This window comes from Astatotilapia calliptera, chromosome 13 (assembly GCF_964374335.1).
Source record: "Astatotilapia calliptera chromosome 13, fAstCal68.1, whole genome shotgun sequence".
NCBI lineage: Eukaryota > Metazoa > Chordata > Actinopteri > Cichliformes > Cichlidae > Astatotilapia > Astatotilapia calliptera.
In genome coordinates, this window is record NC_137434.1 from 5,007,465 (window position 1) to 5,033,011 (window position 25,547).

General features: G+C 41.9%; 1 protein-coding gene across 4 annotated transcripts; it reads left to right on the forward strand.

The window, feature by feature from the left end:
- The first annotated feature begins 172 nt into the window (after positions 1 to 172).
- On the forward strand, positions 173 to 24,908 carry xpo1b (exportin 1 (CRM1 homolog, yeast) b). Of its 4 annotated transcripts, XM_080288171.1 has the most exons (27): positions 173 to 547; positions 1,997 to 2,128; positions 2,359 to 2,460; positions 3,613 to 3,679; positions 6,402 to 6,474; positions 7,296 to 7,344; positions 7,824 to 7,885; positions 10,015 to 10,059; positions 11,726 to 11,907; positions 15,010 to 15,058; positions 15,168 to 15,287; positions 15,416 to 15,544; positions 15,634 to 15,792; positions 15,912 to 16,109; positions 16,599 to 16,737; positions 17,834 to 18,015; positions 18,148 to 18,304; positions 18,420 to 18,583; positions 18,696 to 18,830; positions 18,918 to 19,101; positions 19,790 to 19,896; positions 20,320 to 20,514; positions 21,129 to 21,297; positions 21,564 to 21,698; positions 22,209 to 22,368; positions 22,448 to 22,544; positions 23,470 to 24,908. In XM_080288171.1, exons 5-27 carry the CDS (start codon positions 6,406 to 6,408, stop codon positions 23,614 to 23,616), a joined length of 3,033 nt encoding a protein of 1,010 aa, XP_080144297.1. In that variant the 5' UTR covers positions 173 to 547; positions 1,997 to 2,128; positions 2,359 to 2,460; positions 3,613 to 3,679; positions 6,402 to 6,405; the 3' UTR covers positions 23,617 to 24,908. The 4 variants fall into 4 exon arrangements, with proteins under 4 accessions (XP_080144297.1, XP_080144296.1, XP_026046511.1 ...); XM_080288170.1 differs by lacking the exon at positions 3,613 to 3,679; XM_026190726.2 differs by lacking the exons at positions 3,613 to 3,679; positions 7,296 to 7,344.
- Positions 24,909 to 25,547: the final 639 nt, after the last annotated feature.

Sequence of the window (25,547 nt, forward strand, 5' to 3'; positions counted from 1 at the left end):
GCGTGGGCGCTTGTGCGAATTGAAATAAACTGACAGGCCGATCCTTCAATGGGACGCCAAGTAGGAAGTCTTCGCCAGAGACACAGCCAATCACAGCGCGGCCTGGGCGTAACCTAAGTCCAAACTTTACGCGGCGCCATCGGCTGAAAACTAAACCGAGATGGAATCTCCCAGTCTGAACCGGTTTCAACCGGTTGCGAGTTAGTTGCTTGAGAGGAGAGAAGAGAGGAGGCGCAGGCACACAACCTCTATACCACCCTGCTGGAAAATTATTAGAGTAAAGAATAAATTAGTGAATCAAGGTTTACTTAGTTTCGTAAAATGTATCGGAGTAACAGATTGTTAGGTCTACTGTGATAGTAGTTTTGGAATCCACATCAGTGGTTCTTACCAGCCAGACATCATTCACTACTGGAGCTGGAGATAGTCAACGCTGCAGAGATAGGAAATCTTTTGTAATCATCAGATACTCTGAAGTACTCAAAGTACCTAGTAGCTTTTTTTTTTGGCAAACGCCACTCTTTTCAGTCAGAGCCTCGGATATTAGGTAGGTAACTGGGGTGAAGTACGAACCTGCCATGCTGTGATTAACGTGTCTTGGCTTTACCCTTTATAGAGAATAAAATGCATCTTGGTGTGCACATTAACCTGTGTTATCTTGTAATTTGCCTTTAAGCTCATGTAACGACATGCTAATTCAGAATGCAATGGCATCAGTGGGGATAACCAAATAGCCATCGGCTGTCCGCTTGCTAGCATTTGCCACTTAAAAATAAGCTAACGCTGGCTGTCAGAGAAAGTGTTGTAACTTTACTGAACTAAACGCATAATCAGACTACCTCTTTTGACGTTACGTGCGACGCTGCAGACGAGCACCAAACTGCGTGAGATTAAATCCGCGCCTCTCCCACCGAGGCAGCATCACTCGTGTACGTGATGCGAGCGGATGTCGAGTTGATGTTGCTAGGTGCTAAACGGCGTCAGTATTAACTTTACCGTACTGTACCGGAAAATGGCCCATAATCGTTTCTAGTCTTTGGAGTAGAGTCGCAGCAAGAAGCGCTAACTTCTCTAAACAGCGGTGACGACACAGCGAGTAAAATTTATTTATGAGCACCCTCCGTCCCTGGTATCCTCGGTGGGAGTGGTTGGAGTGAGAAGTGAGGGAGCACATGTGTGGGGTGAATCCTAGTGGCTGGTTAATGTGTGCGGGAGACGCGCTTGTGCTCTCTCGCTCTCTCTCTTTTTTTTTAAATTAGCGGGTGATGCTACTAGGTAGACGTGGTTGTAAGATGCGTTTGTTGTTTTTTTAACTGTTGCTGCCAGTCATTCGCGGTGTGCTCGGTGTTTTACAGACGTAAACAACGTGACGTCGGATAGTATATGCGGCACGTGGCTCATTTAATGATACTAATGCAGTTGTAGAAATGAGTGCTTGGTTAGTGAAACAACGCAGGCACCACGGACGGATTAAAAGCCTGCTTGTAACTGTGTCTGAGTCAGCTGTTAAGTTGTTTGTTTAAAGCAAAAGCGCAGTGTCATTGACTTCGGCTTTCTGAATAGTGCACTCATCTGTTTACGGATCAATACTGGCCTGTTTTTTTTTTTAAAGATAACGTGGCGCTGTAACTCTCTTTCTCTAATAAAAGGTTTGGAATTATACTGAGATTGATTTTAAGTTATTTTGGCTTTTGCTGCTCGAGTCCCTGGGCTCCTGGTGTAAACCAGAGTACTATGTCCAGCATTTTCAGCCAGTTTGAAGTTTCCTAAACGGAGTCCAGCAAAGGAACCAGGAGCTTTCCTGTACTTTTTGAACATGACAGGCATGTGACACCATGAGCCTAATATCTTAAAATGACATCTCAGTGGTTGGTCTAGCAGATGTTTGTTACACGGTCAGCTGTTAAGAATGGTTTCTAAACACACAGTTCACATGACTTTGTCTGTTAAATGCGTTCTGTGCACTCATGACCCCCGCCCCCTGTCCTTGTTGCAGAGCTCTATGCCAGCAGTTATGACAATGTTAGCAGACCATGCAGCACAGCAGCTGCTGGACTTCAACCAGAAACTGGATATCAATCTGCTGGATAATGTGGTGAACTGTCTGTATCATGGGGTAGGACCACAGGTATGTTATCCTTTTCTCTCTCTCTCACTCTCTCTCTCTATCTCTACACCATATCTGAAAGAAGCTGCTTGTAAATTTCTTCTTTTAAGTTCCACTTTACATTCACCTGAGAGTAACACATTGACTTTTTGTAAGACAGACAATGTTGACTTTACTGTTGCATTTTCCTTGCAATTCTTTTCATATCACCTCAGTGTTAATTCTAAAGTGTTATCCTCATCGATTTACAGCAAAGAATGGCACAAGAAGTGTTGACACACTTAAAAGAGCACCCAGATGCCTGGACGAGAGTGGATACCATCCTTGAGTTCTCCCAGAACATGAACACCAAAGTAAGTTAACTCTTACCTGCAAAATGCTGTTGAAAGGAAACTTGCATGTACTTTGAGGAAGAAGTATTTTTAGCCAGCACACAAAACAACATAAAAGCTTCACCCTACGTCACAGTGGTTAGCCTATACCATGCTTTCATTTATATAAAAGATACTTTGTAGTGGATCTTTTTGTTGGAAGCAGCCTTTATGCACTTGCAGTGTTTGTCTCATGCCCTAACTGCTGAGCTATGCAGGATCCCTGTCCTTCTGAATTCTGTTGGATCTGAACCTAGCAGACAAACAATGGAGGCTTTCTGTCATCTTACTGTTGTATTATTAAAACGTACTTCTCTAAATACAACTATCATAAAACTCCATGCATGCCAATCCTGTTTGTGTGGTAATATAAAGGGTTATGAAAGATGGTTAAAGTAACTTTCCACACCTGCTAATAATTAACATTTACATAGATGTAAAGTGTATTTGGCATTTCTGCTTATGTGGTTGTATGTTTTTTTGATTTAAGAAAACCGAATGAATCTTGGTAACTATTTAAAGATTTGGGTCTTGTGTGTTTCTAGGTCATCTGTTTGCAAGTGTATGTTGTGCTGCTTCTGCATGGTGGTACCGCTAGTTAAGCAACCAGTTGTGAATGGTAAACGTTTGACTTTGTAACCATTCAGATGTCAAAGATTTACAGATGAATTGTGCTGTTAAAGCCAGTACATATCCATAATCAAAGAATAATATTTACATGGTATGAATTAATTGAAGTGCAAATCATACACAACTTCCTCAAAGTAATGTTGATACTTTTTTTTCATTTGTATTTTATTTATTTTTGCTTGCTTGTAAGACTGCTTTTAATACTGACATTCAATACTAATCTGAGTTCTTGATGTATCAATATCACTTTAAAATTCATAAATTTGCCAAATAAATAGGGATAATTGAGGAAACAAGGTAAACACCTCTCGAATCCTGCATTCTATCTTCAGTGATAAGTTTGAAAAATGCCCAGTTTCAAAGCACTTTGGGTGTCTGCCTTTTTTTGTTTGTTTGTTTGTTTTTTAATTAACTACAGTAGCTATATTTGAAATTGTCATGATTTCAAGTTGTGACTTTTTGATATTAATCACAATGTTCCATTATGTTTATGGCTTGTAATAGGAAGAGAAGGGGTGTGTCATCCTGTGCATCATGACACAGCTAGGCTTTGACGGCAGGCCTCCACAAGGTCTACCCTTTTTAAATTCCCTTTGACTGAATTCTGTTCATCCGTTTTTATTGCATCTGTTTCATTGGACAGAGGGTGGGTGCAGGCTGCAGTCAGTAGGATCTATTGTAAAGAGACACGAAAAGATTTAATTTCAACTGTAGGGATCATGGCACTGTTCCCACCTCGCTCTCATGCTTTTCCTTTTTTCTTTTTTTTCTTTCTTTTTTTTTTTTTTTAAACGGTACAGCTGAGTTCTCTCGTCATGGCCTCTTCTTAAGATGCACCTCTGTGAGCTGAAATGTTGCAAGGCATTTCGCAGTTTCCTACTTGTAATTTCTCTCTTCTTACCTTGCGCGGTGGTTTGTGTAGTCCGGTAATTAAAGGTGAAATAAAACACGGCAGAATTTAATGCAGCGCTCCAGGTGACACCTGCGAGTGGTGTACAGTCAGCTTGTTATAAGGAGCTTTCACCTTTAATCTTCCAGCATCCATTGTCCGTAGCACACTGTTAATCTTGCTTTAATAACATCCTGTAATACAAGTCATTTCTTACTACTATTTTTTTTTTCTTCTTCTTCTTTTTTTTTTTTTTAATCTATTGACTCATGGTCTCAAGTGATGATCCCTACAGTTGAAACAGTCAGCTGAAGTAACATCAGATCATAAACTAACTTGGATTAACAAATTATATTTTTATTTCTTTATGCTTCACAAGTAAGTGATTTAAATTAGTGTAATCTGTGGTGGTCCTGCTGTTCTTTATGACACACCAGGTAAAGTTGAATTTAAGTTAGAAATGAAGCATTGTAAAGAAAATGGACTAGAGTTTAGGGTTGGGTATCGACAACATGATACTGTTGTTATTTTCTTTTCTTTTTTTGTAGCTAGGTTGGTGCTTCACTTCCTTAAATTCTGGTTATTATAAAGAAACGACCTTTAAAGGCAAAGTTTTGTGATTTGTCAGTGGGGATAACAATTTTGAATTTCATAGCGATCTGTGGCTTTAGCTTTTTGTGAACATGCTGCGTCTGGGGAAAAAAAAAATTCAGATGTTGAAAATACTGCAATTTTAAAGGGCTTTCAGTCTCAAAAAAAATCTCTGCTTTAAAATAAGCGAAAAAATGTATGTCTCTGTTGGAGGGCCACAGTGAAATTTGATCCACGAGATACAGTTTGAAAAATGCAACTGAGTTTGATGGATTGTCAGTCTGAAGGAACTTACAATGTTATGAGGTAGTTCTGGCAAGTTATTGCATGAGCTGTAATTATATTTTTCATAGGAACAGAGACAAACCTTTGGTATTACAAAAAGTGTCAAATAAATGTGTGTTTGTATATATTTGATATCTGCAGCATTTTCAGCTAAAACTGCTTATTTGTTGGTTGGGTTTTGTTCCTTTTGTCTTTTTTTAATTGCAGGAACTAGAGAAAAAACAGATTGACTTCATACAAGTAATGACAGAGTTGTGAACCTGAGAAAATGGCATGCCTTTAGTGAAAGAGTGGTTATGTAGAATTGTGAGCAACCTAGACAGTCACTGTGTTTACACAGACTGTTAGTATCGAGGAGTTCTCAAGGTTTGATGGTTGTTAATGTTGGCATTGTTGTGACACTTTTAACAGGTATGAAAAATAGCCACAAAGTATATATCCATAAATTCTTCCTCAGTATGTATGAGCTTATATTGAACCTCTGTTTTATTTCACTGTAGCGATTGGCTGATATGACCCATTTTCCGATGTGTCAGTATCCTTTGATGAATGAAAATGTAAAAACTAAAAGAAAATGAGGTGAGAGAAACACCCTTCAAACATGTTGCCCACCAGTGGGTGCGCTGCAGCCTCCCTGTTGGCAAACACAACAACCAGCTGATCTGAGCAGAAAATAAATTTGATTTTTATATTTTGTGTGTCTGAGGTGGAGAAAAGAGGGCTATTGTCCAATATCTAATTTTTTGGTCAGGCTCTAACTAAAATGTTGCTCTTGCTAGTTGGCAGCAGAAACGCTGGTTATATTTTTAGGATATCCGGTCCTATCGACCCCACAGCGGGTTTTCCTCCCTGAAAAGAACAACAGTCAGAAAGGTAATATGAGTTCTGCAGTGGAAACCTGTACAGTTGTCCAGTTGCCCCAGAACATCCCACAGACTCCTGTGGTGGGTACTTGTATGATGCATGCTCCACCTTTAATGTAGACTGAAGCACAGTGGGCTCAGAATTTGCTTTAAGGGGTCTTAAAGCACAATCAGTTTAAGGGACAAAAGAAACCTGTAGCAATATTGCACTTGAACAAATTGTCCTTTAAAAACAGTTCTCGATGCCCAACCCTACAAAGGTCCATGTAGCCTAGATAGAGGCGTTTAAACCTTGTTGTGTCTTCTAGGCCATTTGACTCCCTTTTGAAGCAATCTGTGACAAAGCTGGTTAATGGGTTGCCTTTTTTCTTTCTTTTTTTTTCCTCCTTTTTTTGTGTCTGGTGTGATGCTGAGAATAACAGCAGGGCTTCTGCAGTGTTCCAGCATAATGCTGCTTGTATATTTAAAAAAAAAAAGAAAGTTGAAAGTGTTGCACACTACAAAATCTGCATGAAATGTGGTTCAGTGCAATCTAGTTTAGAAATGCAAGTTATTGCAGACTGGTCCACTTCATACTGTTTTTGGATTAAAGGTGGGCACTTCTTATTGTTGGATGCTGTCATAACAGCTTTGTCCTAATGCTGCTTCTTCCTTGCGTGTTACAGTACTATGCTCTCCAAATTCTGGAAACGGTTATCAAAACCAGATGGAAGATTCTTCCCAGGAATCAGTGTGAAGGTAAAAGTTTCTTTTGTGGAAAAATTCCTGAAACATTTATTCCCATGGTGTTGTGTGTTTTGTTTTTGTTTAGTTTTTTTCTTTGTAAATGTGACGTGTGGTTGCCATGTTGAGGAGTATTCCCCCACTAAGCATGCTGGTTTGTTTTCTGCTCGACTGACTCGAACTGGCTACTCAGAAAGGTTGGATTCTGCATTTGAGCAGTAGTTTTAGAGAGGAAACAAGGAAAACACCCCAGCACTATTTTGTTTTTAATGCTTTGTGAGGGAAATTTTTTGAGAGGAAACAAAGTAGATACGTTGTTACTGTTGTCTAGCCTTACATTATTCTGATGGGATATGTTGTTGTTTCTAAAATCAATGACACATTGTGTGTGTTGCTTTGAGCCAGTTTTTCCACATTGTACCCAGGGAGGAATGAGGGATGGGTTAATGGAGTGCGGTAATTGCTGTCAGTTATATTTTCAAAATGTTTATTGATAATTTTAAACGTTACACGAAGTTGTTGACAAGGTAAATGTGCGTATGAACCTATATAAAGTGTTGCAGTGTTATCAGTATATGGCTATAGGTTCTTAATGTTCAGCCTTTAATTATTGCCTAATTGTCAATTGGACACATCAGCATTAGCACATAGCAGAGGTCTCAACACAGTGGAACAGAATTTATTTAGAAAAACATTTCAGAGGAAAAAGCAGTGATAATGAAATAAATTTGATAATCATGTGCAAATCAGATGATTCTGCCTCCCTCCATTCTTCTATAATTTTGCTCAAAATTAATTTTTTCATTGACCTAAGACTTACCTGCTTCTGACCGTAGATGCCTGAATTTTGTTCAAGTGGCAAACCCAGTGCAGGGCGACTGGCAAGTATGTCTTTTCCCCCCTTGTGTCAGAGTATTGCCTTGTTTTCGGCTCCTCTCACCACACCAAAACACACATTTTCGTAGTCAGCTGCAGTCTAGAGAGAAATGCGAGGGAGCTGAAAACGCATTTTAAAGATGCTCTGCTCACTTTGACAATCTTGAATGTCTGTGAAAACACGTGGGGGAAAATGGAACTTCCACTGAACCGACCAAAGGGTTTTGTCCTGTGAAAGTTCAGTGGCAGTTGCTGCTCACGTCCACGTGTTTATAAACTGGCTTTGCAACAGTGTGTGTATATGGAGAACCACACCTTTTTTTTTTCTACAGTACAAATGTGGGATATGATTGGCAGATTCAGCTAGTTATGAGCCCGCAGATTGTGTTAGGGTTACTGACTAATGTGCTCCAGGCAACTGCTGATGAACACATTTTTATTGGTGCATGCTAACGGACATCTTCTGATATTCTCTGTGTATTTGCCAGGTATAAAAAAGTATGTTGTTGGGCTCATTATCAAGACTTCATCTGATGCATCAAGTGTAGAGGTGAGTAAACTTTATATTTTATAAATAGGTTGTATTCTTGGGGTAATAGTACGAGATGGAACAACAAAAACAGTTCCTACTATGTTGCAAAACCTCTTCTGTTAGAAACACCCCGTAAGAGTTGGAGAATTTGGTTTCCCATTCTCGTGACTGGATTTCAAATAGTCAGTAGTTCAGGACTGCCCGTGTCACATCTTTGTGTCCATAACGCCCCAGATGTTTTGAGTGGGTCACAGGTCTGGGATGTGCCCATGTGTCCACGAACAATTTCCCATTTTGATTCAGATCACAGGATAATTTTCCACTTCCCATCAGTCTGCCTTAAACGAGCTCAGGTCTGGAGAAGAGCTTTTTGTTCTTCTTTAAATAACATTTTATTTGTGTTTGTGAATGCATTGATGAACTGTATTCATAGTAATTTCTACAGCAGTGCAGTGCTGTCTGAGGACCCAAAGTCCATGGCTGTTAAACATTGGAGTCTTATCGCTTATGTGCAGAGATTTGTCTGGATTCTGTGAATCTTTTAATTGCTCCCGGGTTCTTTACAATTGGGCAATTTGCCCATTCAGTCAAGAACAAGGTGGTGAGACCCTCCCCATCGTAAAGTTGGAGAGATCCTGCCTGCGGTGCGTTTTTTGTACTCAGTAATGTTACAAATTAGCTTAAAGGCAAAGAAGTTCCACCAGATTCTTGTTTGATTGTTTGAGTTTCTTTTGTAAAGAGTTTAGTCCACGTTTCCAGGATTTTGGAAGCATGTCACTGGGAAATTTTAAATGGGTATATATTATAAATCATAATAAAACATAAAATGCTGGTGTTTAATATGGCTCTTATTATTTGCAGTTCAGCAAAGGGTTTAAATGATTAAAGTGTACATTTTACACAACCTCCCTGTGGTTCAAGGAAAAGTCAGACATATTAGAAGATTCACTTTAAAAACAATTTATAACAATTTATAACCTCGTCGATGTTAAAAAATTTTTGCACAAACAGCCTCTTGTTCCCTCTCTCGTTATTTGTGTCCATGTTTTATTGCAGCAGCACTTTAAACAGGCAGGTTAGTAGGGCAGCCATGACTTAAGCTGCTAAGAGTGCTGTGTAATTCAGAACAACTATGGTGACTTCAGCAGCTTTTCTCACTGTTTCAGCCATTGTGAGCACTCAAGCAGTTAAAAGGCTGGAGTTGTAAAATGTTTTAAATTTAAACTGACAGCAAGCTTTTCTGGTGTTCATTAGGAGAATGCAGTGTTTTTCTCATAAGTACAGAGATTGATACATGAAAATATGACATGCTGGCCTAGCTTTAAGGTTTTTAAGTCCAATGAAGCTTGATTTTTCTTGGTGGTTGTATTGCTGTTATAAAAACAGCAAGAAAGGGGGGTAAATTGAAAGGTAAAGGAAAATGTAAAATTTTGTTTTAGATTTGATTAATGGAAAGGATTTGTGCTTTGTAAATGTTCCTTAAATGATTTTAAATGTGAAGTCAGAAGAGCCAGACGGTGAACACTGTTAAATACTTGTTTGCTTTAACAAGAGGTTAGCTGAGGAGAAGAAGACAACATAAAAATGAAGGAGTGCAGATGCCACCTACAACAAAATGATGTCTAGTTAGTATTTAACTTCCTGCTGAGCAAGCAACTTTCCAGCCGTGTTTCAGGTGTTTGCATCATTCTCAAGTATGTAACTCTACAAAACATGATATATTTACCAAGTTTATTAAGGTTATTAAACCAACCAGATACACCAGACTAGAGGTTTTGTGAGGGGATTTTCCAAAAGAGCACTCAAAAAGAATAATTTCAGTGAGCTTTAAAAACCATAACTCTCCATTATAGAAATGACTATTTGTGTCTGGCTTACTTTACTGCAGGTTATAATTGTAGGATAAATTCAATTCTTGGTGTTTACTTTCAAATGCACATGACCAGCCTCGACATTTCTGTTACAAACACCTGTGACTTTATCTCGTGGGTGAAACCCAGCCTTTACTAATTTTATATAAAATGTCAAACATCAACATGTTCATACATTTTCTCTTGTTATACCTTACCTTTTCATGATGTGTTTAAAGGATATGGTTGTGTAACTGAAACGTGTTCCTTGACTTACTTCTTTTTATTTCTTTTTAGAAAGAGAAGGTGTACATTGGCAAGCTGAACATGATCCTTGTTCAGGTAAGAGTTGCTTGGGTTCGTTTTTGGACCTACTCAGTCCTTTGTGGGGGATGTTTTCTCTTCATTTTGCGTTGTTACTGTTAGTTTACTGAATGAAAAATGTGGCCTGTCTATTGTCTGTGTGCGTGCGTGCGCTTAGATGTGTCTGAGCTGCATGTGGTAAATGTTTTCTATTTGCAAAACAATATCAGAGAATCCAAGAATTGTTAAAACAAAGGATTTGATTGTGCACTTTCAGCCACAGATTTTGTTTTCATTTCAGACCTGTTAAATATCTAACTATATCAAACATATAGTATTGGTTACACTGTAAATAATAAAGTGTGCGTTACTTTTCTTTTAAATCTATCAGTATTATCTTTACAGAGCCTCAGTAACACTGAGAAACACTTCATTGTGTTTATAACTGTGATGTTTTCCTAACCCTCAGCGTTCATGTGGGTGAATAGTGGAGAGGGATAAAGAAAGTGTCAGCAAACAGTTTCCAAGAAGCTATTCACTCTGACAGCAGTAGCGTACATCAGAGCAGAGATTCACTTAGCTAGCTACGTGTGTTGTACTCATTGCCTGGAGCATGGTAGAGCCACTGAGTCACAGAGTACTATGATATGTACTATACAGCCTGATTCAGAGCAGTATATACAGTAAAGATAACACAGCAAATGTCATAATTTTCACTGGAGACCATGTTACAGGTCCATGAGCAAAGTGGTTCTTTCTACCAAAGACACAGTGCTTTGTTAATGTATAATAAACAAGTGGGTGTGTATTATTGACCATTATCGACTCCTAAATGGTAAAATTCTGGATGTCGTCATATGAAGCAGTAAATCTAAAAACGCTGGGTTTGAACCTTATGTTGTTGTTGCCTCAGTGCTTCTCTTTTGCAGTGGTTCTTTTTAACCTGAAGATGTCACTCTTAATTGGTAGATCTGGCTCAAAAAACATCAGTGTCATTAAAAAGGGACATCAGTACTACTTGAATGTCTCAGCCGAGGCAAACGATGCTTAGAAAGTGACTGTGATCTTGTGATAATAAAGGATATCATCTCGAAGAGTGTGGCAGAAAAATGGATGTATGTGTCTGTATGGAAACATACAAATTAGTTAAAAACTGGCAAAGTGGAAATCATCATGGAGCTGTTGATGGCAGTATCCTTAATTCAGCAAGGCACTGAAATCTGTAAATGCAGAGTTGTAGAAATATCAGGACCATGAGACCAACAACTTAGACCTTAGTGCTTCTAAATGTGCAACGTGACATTTTTCCCATGTTTTTGCGTTTGATGAATGTGTGAGTGAGGGAGCGAGAGGCAGAGATTGGTTCACTGACTTCACAAGTGACTTTGCATTAATGCCAGTGAGAATGAGTCACCGCTTACGTCATTTGAGCTAACGTTGTTTTGGCCTGGAGGGGCTGAAGAGCTCCAGATTCCACGTTCATCGTCAGGAGGCTGGTTAAAATGGTTATGTTCAATATGGACAATTAAGTATGGAGTTTAACAAAAACGGCATTTTCTTCACTACGGGATGCTTGTAAAAGAAATGTTTTTGACTTGAGACTGATGGGGAGTTGCAGTTTGATCTCGTTTTTTTCTTCAGATTACACATTCTTCTCAGTGTGTGCCATCTCTCACTAACATGTCTGTGTCCTCTACGTCTGCAGATCCTGAAGCAGGAGTGGCCCAAGCACTGGCCCACCTTCATCAGTGACATTGTGGGGGCGAGTCGTACCAGCGAGAGCCTCTGTCAGAACAACATGGTCATTCTGAAGCTGCTCAGCGAGGAGGTGTTTGACTTCTCTAGTGGCCAAATGACCCAGGTCAAGGCCAAACACCTAAAAGACAGGTCAGTTTTGAGAGCATGGATGCCAAAATGTCTTTGATCATTACCCCCAACATACCTTAGCATAGGAAAGCTTTTCTATAGAAGGTTCACACCGAAATCAATCAAATCAACTTTTTAAAGAGTTCAGTCCTGCAACTTTGTGTTGCCACATTATTTCAGAGGCTCATGAAACACGATGTCTTTGTGCTGGCATTTGAAAATGGATTTCACTTTAAGATGAAATGTGGCTCCATGTTATCAATCAGTAATGTCAGGGCAATAAGGTTGTTATACAGTTTCTTTTATATTATTAATATGCAGTTGTGTACTTGCCTGAAAATTCTGCTATGGGGGGGAAAAAAACACAGATCAAATAAACATAGATTTTTTTTTTTTATGAATATTCCTCATATCTAAAGATGTGGGTTGATTGTTTAGCACAGTTGACTGTTGTTGATGTTTAATAGCCATCCATCCATCCATCCATCCATCCATCCATCCATCCATCCATCCATCCATCCATCTTCTTCTGCTGCCTCCGGGGCCGGGCCCCGGAGGCAGCAGCTTGAGCAGAGAAGCCCAGACCTCCCTCTCCCCAGCCACCTCCTCTAGCTTATCCGGGGGAACACCAAGGCGTTCCCAGGCCAGCCGAGAGATATAATCTCTCCAGCGTGTCTGGGGTCTGCCCTGGCCTCCTCCCGCTGGGACATGTCCGGAACACCTCGCCCAGGTGGCTTCCTTGTCAAATATCCGAACCACCTCAGCTGGCTCCTTTCAATGTGGAGGAGCAGCGGTTCTACTCTGAGCCCCTCCCGGATGGCTGAACTTCTCACCTTATCTCTAAGGGAGACGCCAGCCACCCTTCGGAGGAAGCTCATTTCCGCTGCTTGTATCCGCAATCTCGTTCTTTCGGTCACTACCCACGGCTCGTGGCCGTAGGTGAGGGTAGGGACGTAGATCGACCAGTAAATTGAGAGCTTTGCTTTTACGTTCAGCTCTCTCTTCACCACGACGGACCGGTGCAGCGTCCGCATCACTGTCGCCGCAGCACCAATCCGCCTGTCGATCTCTGGCTCCCATCACATCAACAAGACCCCGAGATACTTTAACTCCTCCATTTGGGGCAGGAACTCATCCCCAACCCGGAGTGGGCACTCCACCCTTTTCCGGCTGAGAATCATGGCCTCAGATTTGGAGGTGCTGATCCTCATTCCTGCTGCTTCACACTCGGCTGCGAAACGTTCCAGTGCGGGCTGGAGGCCACCACCTGATGAAGCCAACAGAACCACATCATCCGCGAAAAGCAGAGATGAGATTCTGAGGCCACCGAAGTGAAAGCCCTCCGCCACTTGGCTGCGCCTAGAAATCCTGTCCATAAAAATTATGAACAGAATCGGTGACAAAGGGCAGCCCTGGCAGAGCCCATCACCCACCGGGAACGAGTCCGACTTATTGCTGGCAATAATCGTATAAGGATCGAATGGCCCGTAGCAATGGGCCAGACACCCCATACTCCCGTAGTACCTCCCACAGGAGGTATTCCTTCTCCAAGTCCACAAAACACATATAGACTGGTTGGGCAAACTTCCATGCGCCTCAAGTATCCTTGAGAGGATAAAGAGCTGGTCCAGTGTTCCGCGACCAGGACGAAAACCGCATTGTTCCTCCTGTATCTGAGGTTCGACTAGCAGACGAACTCTCCTCTCCAGCACCCTGGTATAGATTTTCCCAGGGAGGCTGAGGAGTGTGATCCCCCTGTAGTTGGAACACACCCTCCGGTCCCCCTTCTTAAAAATGGGGACCACCACCCTGGTCTGCCAGTCCAGTGGTACTGCCCCTGATCTCCACGCAACATTGTAGAGGCGTGTCAACCAGGACAGCCCTACAAAGTCCAGAGCCTTCAGGAACTCTGGGCGGACCTCATCAACACCAGGGGCTCTGCCACCAAGGAGTTGTTTAACTGCCTCAGTGACCTCGTGTGCCACATGCATTTATGGACACTCTTATGTTCGAACAAGGTGTTTGTTATGGGCAAACTGTGATTTGCACAGAAGTCCAATAACAAAACACCACTCGGGTTCAGATCAGGGAGGCCGTTCCTGAAACATGAAGCTCGCGTGATTGGGAGCTTCATGTTTTATTGTTTCCTCATCCAAAGAATCCGAAATATGTCCACTGGGGCTGAAGTCATTTTAGATTTTAGATGTTTTGGGTTTTTTTTTCTCTTCAGATGACTAAAGAAGGTCATCCCGATTGACTGTTTGGAACTACATTCAATGACAAATGAGGCTTATTATGTTTAGACTCAGTGCAGTTGAATTTACCAAGTCTAGTATAACTAAACAAGCTGTAAACTACTAAATCTGACTAAACATTTAATACACTGCTACCCAGGAATACCGTGTCACATGATACACACAAACGCCAAAGGAAAAGACATTGATAGAATATTAAAACCATCTTTTATTTCCTTCCTTTTATATGCTCTCACTTTATTTTAATGCCATCTTAAAGCCTGTAATGTATTTTCTCAAAACGTCCCTGTTCTGCTGTCACCAGACGTCAGAGTGTAGCCATTTTCTTACATGGCCTGGTTCCCTGAGTTTTTCTGGAAGTCACCCAACATCACCCAGTGCATTTACTATTGGCCAGTTGGGCATCGTGTGTGGTACCTCCTACACAGTCTGTCTAGGCAGCACCCTCCACTAAACTACAGTGTTTTTCCAGTGGTGCAACTGTGTCTGAAGCAGACCATGTCCCATTGTGTGCTACATGTGAGGAAGGACAAATGTGAGAAATATTAACTAGACTCTCCTGAACTGGCCCAAAGTTCATGTGTGAAAACTGCTGCATGAGATGGGTGGAGTGTAACACTGGAGAGAGCGGGATAAGAGAGGGCGGTGTTACTTGAGTAGGTGGCAACTTGTTAGCTGCTGTCAGTGCAGCAAAACCTTTGAAACGGTGTTGGTTTGAAACCAAACATGAACAGACATAAAGTGATCAAAAGAAACGAACCACGGTTATTTACATTGTTTCAGGGCACAGGTTGTACATGAAACTTTCAGATTTGTCTTTCATTATCAGTGTCAGATGCTGTTTAACATGTTGTTTGTTTTCTTTCAGCATGTGCAATGAATTCTCCCAGATATTCCAGCTGTGTCAGTTTGTTATGGTATGCATTCATCTTTTTCCTTGTATCGTACATTCTTTTTATCATCGGTTACACACCAGTGTTTGTTCTTCAGCTGATTTTACTGATTGTGTTGCTGTGTGCACCTCAGGAGAATTCCCAGAATGCCCCCCTGGTCCATGCCACCCTGGAGACACTTCTGCGTTTTCTCAACTGGATTCCTCTGGGATACATCTTTGAAACCAAACTGATCAGCACATTGGTGTATAAGGTGCGGCCGCAAAGACGCACACAACACACAAAGATGCAGATTTGTGTGATTATTTAAAATATTCGATGATGTGCATAAAATCGATTTATAATGGATATTTAACATATATATATTTTTATTTTAAACAGTTCTTGAACGTGCCGATGTTTCGCAACGTGACGTTGAAGTGCCTGACAGAGATTGCGGGCGTGAGTGTCAGCCAGTACGAGGAGCAGTTTGTTACCCTCTTCACGCTGACCATGTGTCAGCTCAAACAGGTGGGTTACCCGGTGACATCTGACAAAGCCACACTGACACGTTGCTCGGTTTGAGACTCTAAGATGAATTTTAACTCTAATCTGTTCAGATGCTGCCTCTGAACACCAACATTCGGCTGGCCTACGCCAACGGGAAAGATGACGAGCAAAACTTCATCCAGAACCTCAGTCTGTTCCTGTGTACTTTCCTTAAAGAGCACGGGCAACTCATTGAGAAGAGGCTCAACCTCAGAGAGACATTAATGGAGGTAAGGGAAGCACGGTATTCTGTATTTTGTTGTTGCTCTACATAGGCTGCACAGGAGAAGATTATGGTAATTAGCTAACATGTTCACGTTACATTGCAACTCCCCTGGTTCTCCTTCAGGCCCTCCACTACATGCTGCTGGTGTCAGAGGTGGAAGAGACTGAGATCTTCAAAATCTGCCTGGAGTATTGGAATCACTTGGCCGCTGAGCTCTACAGAGAGAGTCCCTTTTCCACATCCACGTCCCCTCTGCTGTCTGGCAACCAGCACTTTGATGTGCCTCCACGCAGACAGCTCTATCTACCCGTTCTCTCCAAGGTACCTCTTAGAACAAGATGGTATTTATTCATACCACATACATGATCGCAGAGCCCCATGATTGAAGTTGAGTTTATAAATGCAGACTCTTCTTTAAGAAGCATGTCTTACGTTTATAGTGAAGATGACACAGAGGTTGCTGAAGTGTTTCCAGTTTGTGGAACCTGAAGCGTCTCAGCTCGCAGTCATACTAGAAAGACTTGGCTCAGGCCAGCGACAGGTGGCTGCTTCAGAGCTGCCAAAAGAGATGCTGGTTACAGTGTTACTAAAAATCAGCAGCTACTAAAGTAATACAAACATTTTTTTTCTACTTAATGATATTTTACATTCCATATGTGTGAAATGTGACTATAACCAGGAGACAAACCACTTGTATCGTCCTTTTACATTTATGAGAACACAAGCTAAGCTATATTTTCCTGTGTGTGTGAAAGGCAGGTGTTTTGATTTGTGTACTTGCTGACAGGTTTTTTTTATCTGGAGTAACAGGTGCGTCTGCTGATGGTAAGTCGGATGGCCAAGCCAGAGGAGGTCCTGGTGGTGGAGAATGATCAGGGGGAGGTGGTCAGGGAGTTCATGAAGGACACAGATTCCATCAATCTCTACAAGAATATGAGGGAGACCCTTGGTATGACTTAATGATAGCTTCTAATATTTTATATCCTTAAGCTTGATTTATAGTACTGTGTTAAATCTGCAGCATAATCTACGCTGCAGCAGTTGTGTCTCCGCTTGCTAGTAAAATCCTGTGTAAATGAGGTATAATGATTAGCAAAATAAGATTTTGCTAATGCAGGTACATGCTGGTTTCTTGTTTTAAAGCTCGAATAATTGTGTAAAGGCTCGATCGCTTCTGAATTCTTTTTGGGGGGGGTTTCTTTTTCTTGCATTTCGATGTAGCAGTGGTATGATACTATTAGCTTGAAGTGAATGTGATTGTCTGTTTACCCTGGTGATAGCAGACCAGTGCAACTCAGCAGCGCTCAAGTACAAATGCAAATGATGACGACGCTACTGCAGCGTAGGCTCTGCAGGGATTCAACACAGGACTGTAAATCAAGCTTTAAACTCTCTTTTTTTCTAGGCCACTTGTCTTAAGAAGCAGTGTTTAACTGATCATAACCACAAGAAGTCATATTTTTGAATAGATCTTAATTAATGCATCCATCCAGTGGCTTCAGCAGCTGGATTTGTATTTACTGATCAGACACATCCTCCAACAGGTTAGGCGAGTTGTTCTCAGCACCACTGTAATATTTAAATATTGTAGGAGAATCGGGCGGCACCATGGCTCAGTGGTTAGCACTGCCGGCTGGCTGGGGCCTTTCTGTGCGTCTGCGTGGATTTCGTCCGGGTGCTCTGGTTTTCCCCCACAGATCCAAAGAAATGCAGGTTAGATCGATTGGAAACTCGTAGACTGGCAGAAGGATAAGCTGTTTGAATAATGGATGGATGTAGGGAAAGCTTTAGCTTTGACTGTAGAACTGACTGACTATAAATTTACATTTGACTAAATTGGCTTGATCAGTGTCACTCATCACACAGGCGTCAGTGTTTTTTAGGGAAAATTCATTCCGCCATTTCTTCTCATATATGTTTCTTTCTTTTTTTGTTGTTTTTATCTCTCTCTCTGTCTTGGTTCTGAACTGTGTCTCTAGTTTTAACTCTTAATTTAGCAGAAACTGTACTGTACTCTGATACACATTTCCTCTACTGTCCTGCAGTGTACCTGACTCACTTGGATTATGCGGACACAGAACGCATAATGACAGAGAAGCTTCACAACCAGGTAAATGGTACTGAATGGTCCTGGAAGAACCTCAACACACTGTGCTGGGCCATTGGATCCATCAGTGGGGCTATGCACGAGGAGGATGAGAAGAGGTTCCTTGTTACTGTCATTAAGGTATTGATGTGTCTGTGTATTTAGGTTTAGGTGACAGCAGTCCCTCACTCATGCTTACGCCTCATATTAATTATTGTCTCACCCATAAGGTTTAACATTAAGCCTAAGTGAATCCTTTGGTGTTTGCTTCAGGATCTGCTGGGTCTCTGTGAGCAGAAGCGAGGAAAAGACAACAAGGCCATCATCGCCTCTAACATCATGTACATTGTTGGCCAGTACCCTCGTTTTCTTAGAGCCCACTGGAAGTTCCTCAAAACTGTTGTGAACAAGCTCTTTGAGTTCATGCATGGTGAGCTGGAGTATTTTTATTTGTTGAACTCCCTCTTTGCATCTATTTCAGGCAGATGGATGAATAGATGGATACAGCTCTAATGCATTTTTATTTTTCTGTCCTGCCCTCACAGAGACCCATGATGGAGTTCAGGACATGGCGTGCGACACCTTCATTAAGATTGCCCAGAAGTGTCGGCGCCACTTTATCCAGGTGCAGGTGGGAGAGGTGATGCCCTTCATCGATGAGATCCTCAACAACATTAACACGATCATCTGTGACCTTCAGCCTCAGCAGGTCATTAAGTGTTCTTACCCACAGAAATCCATCAGAGAGAGGCACAGCTGTCTCTTATTTGCCCAGTTGAGTGTCCGTGCTGACTGTTTTGTTTGTTTGTGTGTACGCACAGGTGCACACGTTTTATGAGGCAGTAGGGTACATGATCGGGGCACAGACCGACCAGGCTGTTCAGGAGCACCTGATAGAGAAATATATGCTGCTGCCCAATCAAGTGTGGGACAGTATCATCCAGCAGGCCACCAAGGTAAGATGGTGTATCACCGTTTATTCACATTTCAGAGACACACAAGCTGTTTGTTAATGGCTCTTCTGCTCCTCTTCCGTCCATGAGAACGTGGACATCTTGAAGGACCCAGAAACCGTCAAACAGCTGGGCAGCATTCTTAAGACCAATGTCAGGGCCTGCAAGGCAGTGGGACACCCCTTTGTTATCCAGCTGGGACGGATTTACCTTGACATGCTCAACGTGTACAAGTGCCTCAGCGAGAACATCTCTGCTGCCATTCAGACAAACGGTAAGACCGGCACATTTGTTTTCATCGTGCAGCAGACTGTCACAGTTGCATGGTGGTCACTGCAGACAGATGGTTGTAAACATGCTTACTGTCATGCTGCTGTCAGAGCAGTGAGGTTATAGCTGTTCTGTAAGCAGCACACAAACTGAGTTGATTTTCAGAGGTTTATACTGTTTGTTTTACTTTTATAGTGTTCATCACACTCCAATCAGGGTTAAGTCAGTGTGGTAGATGAGATGAATATCAGCCACTGTTTCAGATAATTGACGTCTTATTTGCTGATACCAGTCATCGAGAAGAATAGGGGCCAGTGTTTAGCTGATAAATGGGTGCAGCGCTAGTATAATATTTAATGATCTGTAATTATATCATACTTCTTCATTCCAGCCATTTTTCTAGCAGACTTCTGTTCCAAGTGGGCTCTTAGTCAGCTACAAAGTCTTTTCTCTCGTTTTTTTTTTTTTGCATTACAGTAATTAAGGTAATTCCACGTGTGAGATATGTGTTATGTAACATGGGATGGGTTTCATTGGCACAAAAAGCTGAGATTTGAGAGGTGTGCAGTGCACATTAAGTTTAGCGAGAGCTACACATTTAGACCCAGCTGCTATGTGTGAGACTTTTGTTGTTTTGTTTTTTTCCCATCCTCATTAAGAAGTCGCATGTTCTGCTAATGTCTGTGTTGCAGGTGAGATGGTGACAAAGCAGCCACTGATCCGGAGTATGAGAACAGTGAAACGGGAGACTCTGAAGCTGATCTCAGGCTGGGTCAGCCGATCAAACGACCCACAGATGGTGAGAAAGGCGCTCACATATGTCACTGCTGAAGGAGACAAGTTGGGGCTTTATGTTGACAAAGAATGAAGGAAGAAAGCTGCTGTACTAAAAATGCTGATGATATCAGAAGTGATACATTTACACTCTTGTGTCCTCCTGAGTTACTCCTACTGTAGCAGCCAGTGGAACAGCTGACTGTGGAACAGCTTTCGAACAATCCAATCGGTATTTTTAGATCAGACACAAAGATTGTGTTCCCCTGCGGCAGACTTTTCTGCCCCCCCCTGTGTTTGCATCTGCACAACCCTTTAATATTCACAGTTTGTCACTGTACTGAGGGGTTGGTCACCTTTCATAGTTTTATTTAAAGCATGTCTGCTCAGGTTTTTGTGCATCACTCAAAGCTTTCTTTGCTGACGCCTCTTGTTGTTGTTGTTTCAGGTTGGTGAGAACTTTGTTCCCCCCCTGCTGGATGCCGTCCTCATTGACTACCAACGCAATGTCCCTGCCGCCCGTGAGCCTGAAGTCCTCAGCACCATGGCAACTATTGTCAACAAGCTGGGGGGGCACATCACCAGCGAGATACCCCAGATCTTTGATGCCGTCTTTGAGTGCACTCTAAACATGATCAACAAGGTACGACCCAGTGAGCCGCTGACGCATCATATGTGGATATTTGTTTTTAAATCTTTCCTGCACACGTGACCGAGACAGCAGTCTTTGTCTTTCTGTTTATCAAGTGGCCGGCCGTCTGTTCAACTGTTCGTAGTTATCAGCAGCTCTTTTATTACTGAGAGTAGTGAGTAAACACCTCAGTCATCAAATCAGCAGCTTTCATTTGCATTGGGATAAGCAATCTACCATGCGGCCTTCACTGCAGTGTGTAAATCACTGGGCGGATAATTACATTCATGCACGTCATCATTGTTGATAGAAAACAAAAAATCTATTTAACTGCAGCACTGCATTGGTTTTAGTCACTATCAGTTAAGTGCTTGTGTTCTGCAGGAAAAAAAATGAAAATCTTAAATTCAGTCGGCTTCAGCTGTTGTTTACTCTGACCTGAGCCTCTGTTTCCACTCCAAAATACAACTGGGACCCATCAGGTGCCTCTCAAAAACTAAAAACCTGCAGCAGTGTGAGGCCAGATTTAAGTTAGACTGCTGATACGTTATTTCATGTGTAGCATTATGATATAACTTGGTTTGTAGATTTAAATTTTTCATCATCTGTTTGTATGTTTGTACCAGAACTTTGAGGAGTATCCAGAGCACAGGACCCACTTCTTCTACCTGCTCCAAGCTGTAAACTCGCACTGCTTCCCCGCATTCCTTGCCATCCCTCCAGCCCAGTTCAAACTAGTGCTGGACTCCATCATCTGGGCCTTTAAGCACACCATGAGGAACGTGGCTGACACTGGTAAGGGCTCAGAGATGAGTACACTAAGGTGTTTATGCTCTTATTGACCAACAACATCTTAAATACTGATAATGGGAAAACCCACTGTGGGATCCACAGGCAGAAACGTGACATGAAGGTGCACTGTGATCCTTTTCACACTGAAACAGACGTGCATCAGAACAGCGACATCACTGTGCAACCCGGCTGTTAACAATAAGCTGCTGTGGTCTTCGAAGGATGTGCAACTATAATTTTGTGTTGTTTTGTGTCTTGTCGCTGCTCAGGTCTGCAGATTCTGTACACCTTGCTGCAGAATGTGGCCCAGGAGGAGGCAGCCGCTCAAAGTTTCTACCAGACGTATTTCTGCGATATCCTGCAGCACATTTTCTCTGTGGTCACTGACACATCGCACACTGCTGGTGAGCTCACACACAATTGATGCCGTTCAGTTGTTTGAATCTGCAGTCGTCCAAATGATATTTATACTTTCAAAAAATGTTGGCGTCTGCTGTGCAGGTCAGATGAACATGTTTATGTTAAAATCATTGGCTCAGATCACAGTAAGGCTGTAGTAGTTCAGTACAACCTTTTAAAGGCACTAGTTTGAAAAATGGAAGTGACTTCTTGCTTAAAAGATCACACATTACTCAGTACTGATTTATTTAGGAGTTGATTGTAGTGTTGAATCTTCCTGGTGATGGGATCAAAAACATTTTTAAAAAGACACATTCATTATCTGAACTGGATTAAAGTCACTAAACCAGGCCAGGTAATATTAACACCTCCCCCAGAGAACTAAATCAATTTGAACGTGGCTTTACAAAGACGAGGGAATTAGGGAAAGACGATGGATTCATTTTCTGTGTGTGTGTGTGTGTGTGTGTGTGTGTGTGTGTGTGTGTGTGTGTGTGTGTGTGTGCGCGCTGCAGGCCTGACGATGCACGCGTCCATCCTGGCCTACATGTTCAACCTGGTGGAGGAGGGGAAGATCACTGCAGCGCTGAACCCCGCCAGCCCCACCACCAACCAGGTGTTCATCCAGGAATATGTGGCCAACCTGCTTAAGACTGCCTTCCCCCACCTGCAGGAGTGAGTGTGAACATTACGCATATAAGTGAGTCTGTTTTTCAGTCGATGCTTACGTGTGTGTGTGTGTTTTGTCTGTCAGTGCTCAGGTGAAGGTGTTTGTGACAGGGCTGTTCAGCTTAAACCAGGACATTCCTGCCTTCAAGGAGCATCTGAGGGACTTCCTCGTCCAGATAAAGGTGAGCTCGTCAGACTGTAGCAACTTTGATTGGAGGTGTATTAAGTATTCCTTTCAGTGTTGAGGAGGTACACAAAGTGTAAGTTGTGAGACTGAGTGTATCTCAGTTGTGTATTTGAGCTGAAGCACATGGAGCCTGTCCCTCTATGGAAGCTTTGTCTCTCCTTATCACTGACTACATAGCTAACTGCTTAGCTGTTGTTTCCACAAATAACATTTTCCTGCCACTTCATGGTCAGGCGGCCATGACTTTATGGAAGCTTTGTGGGTGCTGTTGGAAACATTCAATGTTGTGTCATGTGTCCTGATTGGTCTGATTATTATTATTATTTATTTATTATTTATAATTATTTTTTGTTGTTTATTTTTGTGCACTGAAGTTGACATTTAGGTGGTAATTATGTCAGTAAATCAAATACTGTTAAACCAATTGCTGAGGTCAAGCATGTTGGGTTTTTTGTTTGTTTTTTTGTCTAAGAGGGCGAAAAGAAATGAAAGGGAATATCTGAATGATGGGCATCCCAAGAAGCCCAACCAATCAGCCGATCAGATCTTTTGTTTGTGAGCAGCAGCCAATCAGAAGGAAGTTATCTCAAAGAAAGGGAACGTGAGCGGCTCATGCAAATTTCTAAGAATATAAAAATGTAGAAATGCTGGAAATGAGCCTAATACATGCTTTTAAATGACTTTTTATTAAAAAGCATGTGCATGCTAACCCTGTTACAAATAAAAGTCCATCATTTGGAAGAATGAGTTCAATTACCAGCACCCATAGTGAGTATTTGATCCCTCACTCCCAAATGGGGGTTTAGTAGTGTTGCAGTCTAACAGTAAAAATTAGGATCTCGGTCGCTGTGGTAGAAAAGCAGCATGGCTTTCAAACCTTGTAGCTAACAGCAGCTTTCTGTGATTGTGTCGCTGTTCAGGAGTTTGCAGGTGAGGACACCTCGGACCTTTTTCTGGAGGAGAGGGAGGCTTCACTCCGACAGGCCCAGGAGGAGAAACACAAGATCCAGATGTCGGTGCCCGGCATCCTGAATCCTCACGAGATCCCAGAGGAGATGTGTGACTGAGCGCCTGCTCAGTCTAACTGTACAGTACTCCAAACTTAACCCTAACCACAGCAAACACAACAAAACCCAAGAGAGGCACTTGAGTGTGGTGGGAGGCCGTGGGCCATCCCATTGGATGTTTGTTGACCAAAATAATGCCAATACTCTGTAAATGATTACCGCATCACCCTGTGGTCCTTTTTACATGATCTGCGTTTTCTATGGAGACTTTTTGTGTAATAACTTTCCAAAACTGTTAATCTAGCTTACGTTCTGTTGGTCTCTGGCCCTTCTCAGACCTGCAAGATGAAGTTATAACGATTAGGACAAGTTAACCATGTTGTTTTGGATCAGTTTCCGTCACTTCCCTGGTTCTGTTTCCTAGTTCTTCCCTCTTTCCCATCTCTTTGTTTATATATAGATCTATTCTACACCCGGTGTGGGCAGGGGAGGGCGGGGGTGTTGTGAAAATCTGCCCATGTGTTGAGTTGGCATAGAAGCTTCTAGACCCGTGTTGTGACAGAAAGTGGTCTTTTAGAGGCGCACGCACCGCTTGTTTGGTGCCCCACGGCATTGTGGGAGAATGTGAATCTAATGGAAAATGAATGAAGGCTGAGAGACGCTGCTCGTGCAGCAGCGTCTTGTTGCTCATGACTTTCTGCTTCACCCAAAAAACTGAGCTGCTGCTGCCAGCGTGAGGTTTTTCATGGAAAGCAAAAGCGAATATGTGCATATCATCCCAATTGTATAGCATCTTTAATACCATGGGAACATTTTTTTTTTCCTCTTATTCTGTTATTTCTTTTTGTTGTGGGTGTGTGCGCGTGTGTGCTGTCGCCTAGTCGACATCAGCGTTTTGTTTTCCTCTAAGAGGATTGTTGCTCATTTGTGAGCCTTCATTAATGGGATGTTTTAAGGAAGTGGCGGAGGTATTTATGGGCTCTTTGGTTGGTTGCATCTTTATAACAACTCCTGTTTAACTCAGATGGCTTTTGATTTTGAATTGTACTAATTTAGATTGTTTACCATGCAGTAGTGCTTCAAGACACTACCTTTAGAGCAAAATGAGAAATAAACCTGGGTTTACATTTAATTTTGTATTTTTGCATTTTTCATTTGTAACTGTTTGAGTTTTGTCCAAATAAAGGCTTTTTTTTTTTTTTGTCCAGAGAGTAAATGAATTGCCAGTGAGTTTAATTAGGAAGAATGTATAAATCCAAATAAGCATCCAATCTCTAATGGCAGATTTCCCTTCTCAAGGTGTTACATTTGTTGTGAACTTTTTGAACTGATTAAAGGTGAGAATTTTATAATCCTGCCTTCGCTCAGATCTCTTCATTCCACAGCAGAGACTCGAGTTTTATATGAGCAGATATTGTTTGTGTGTCTGAAGACTTCAGTGTTGGCCTTGATCAATACTGAGTAAGAATGCAGTCTTTATCGTGTTACGATACAGCAGGCTTTTTCTGTTGAATTTTAAGTCATCGCTGCCATAGCTGACTAAACTCTAAACCTAACCTAACATTGTAACATACAGCCTTTGTTAGTGAGAGCTTTGCTCACTAGCTTTTTCTTGTGTCAACAGTTGAACAATGACACTGACGTTGTGCCGAATTCAGTTGTGAGCTGATTGAGTCATCAACTCTGAGAACTTGTGTTTACTTGTCCAACCCCACCTCCTACAGTGCAGGCTGCTTTCGCTTTCACTTACTATAAAAGACGATTTGCCACATGGCAGCTGGAGTAGAAGACATCTTGTGTCAGATTTGTTGTGTGAAACTAAAGCCAACCTAAACAGGTTTGTTGCGCTTTGACCTGATGCACTGTTAATCAACTCTGGAAAATGATTTCTGACCACATGGTCGTTAAGCATAGTGACTATTTTGTCCCATCTCCTGTTAGATGCATACATCTACGTGTGAAGAGGAGCGTGCTTTGAAAAGGTTTGAAAA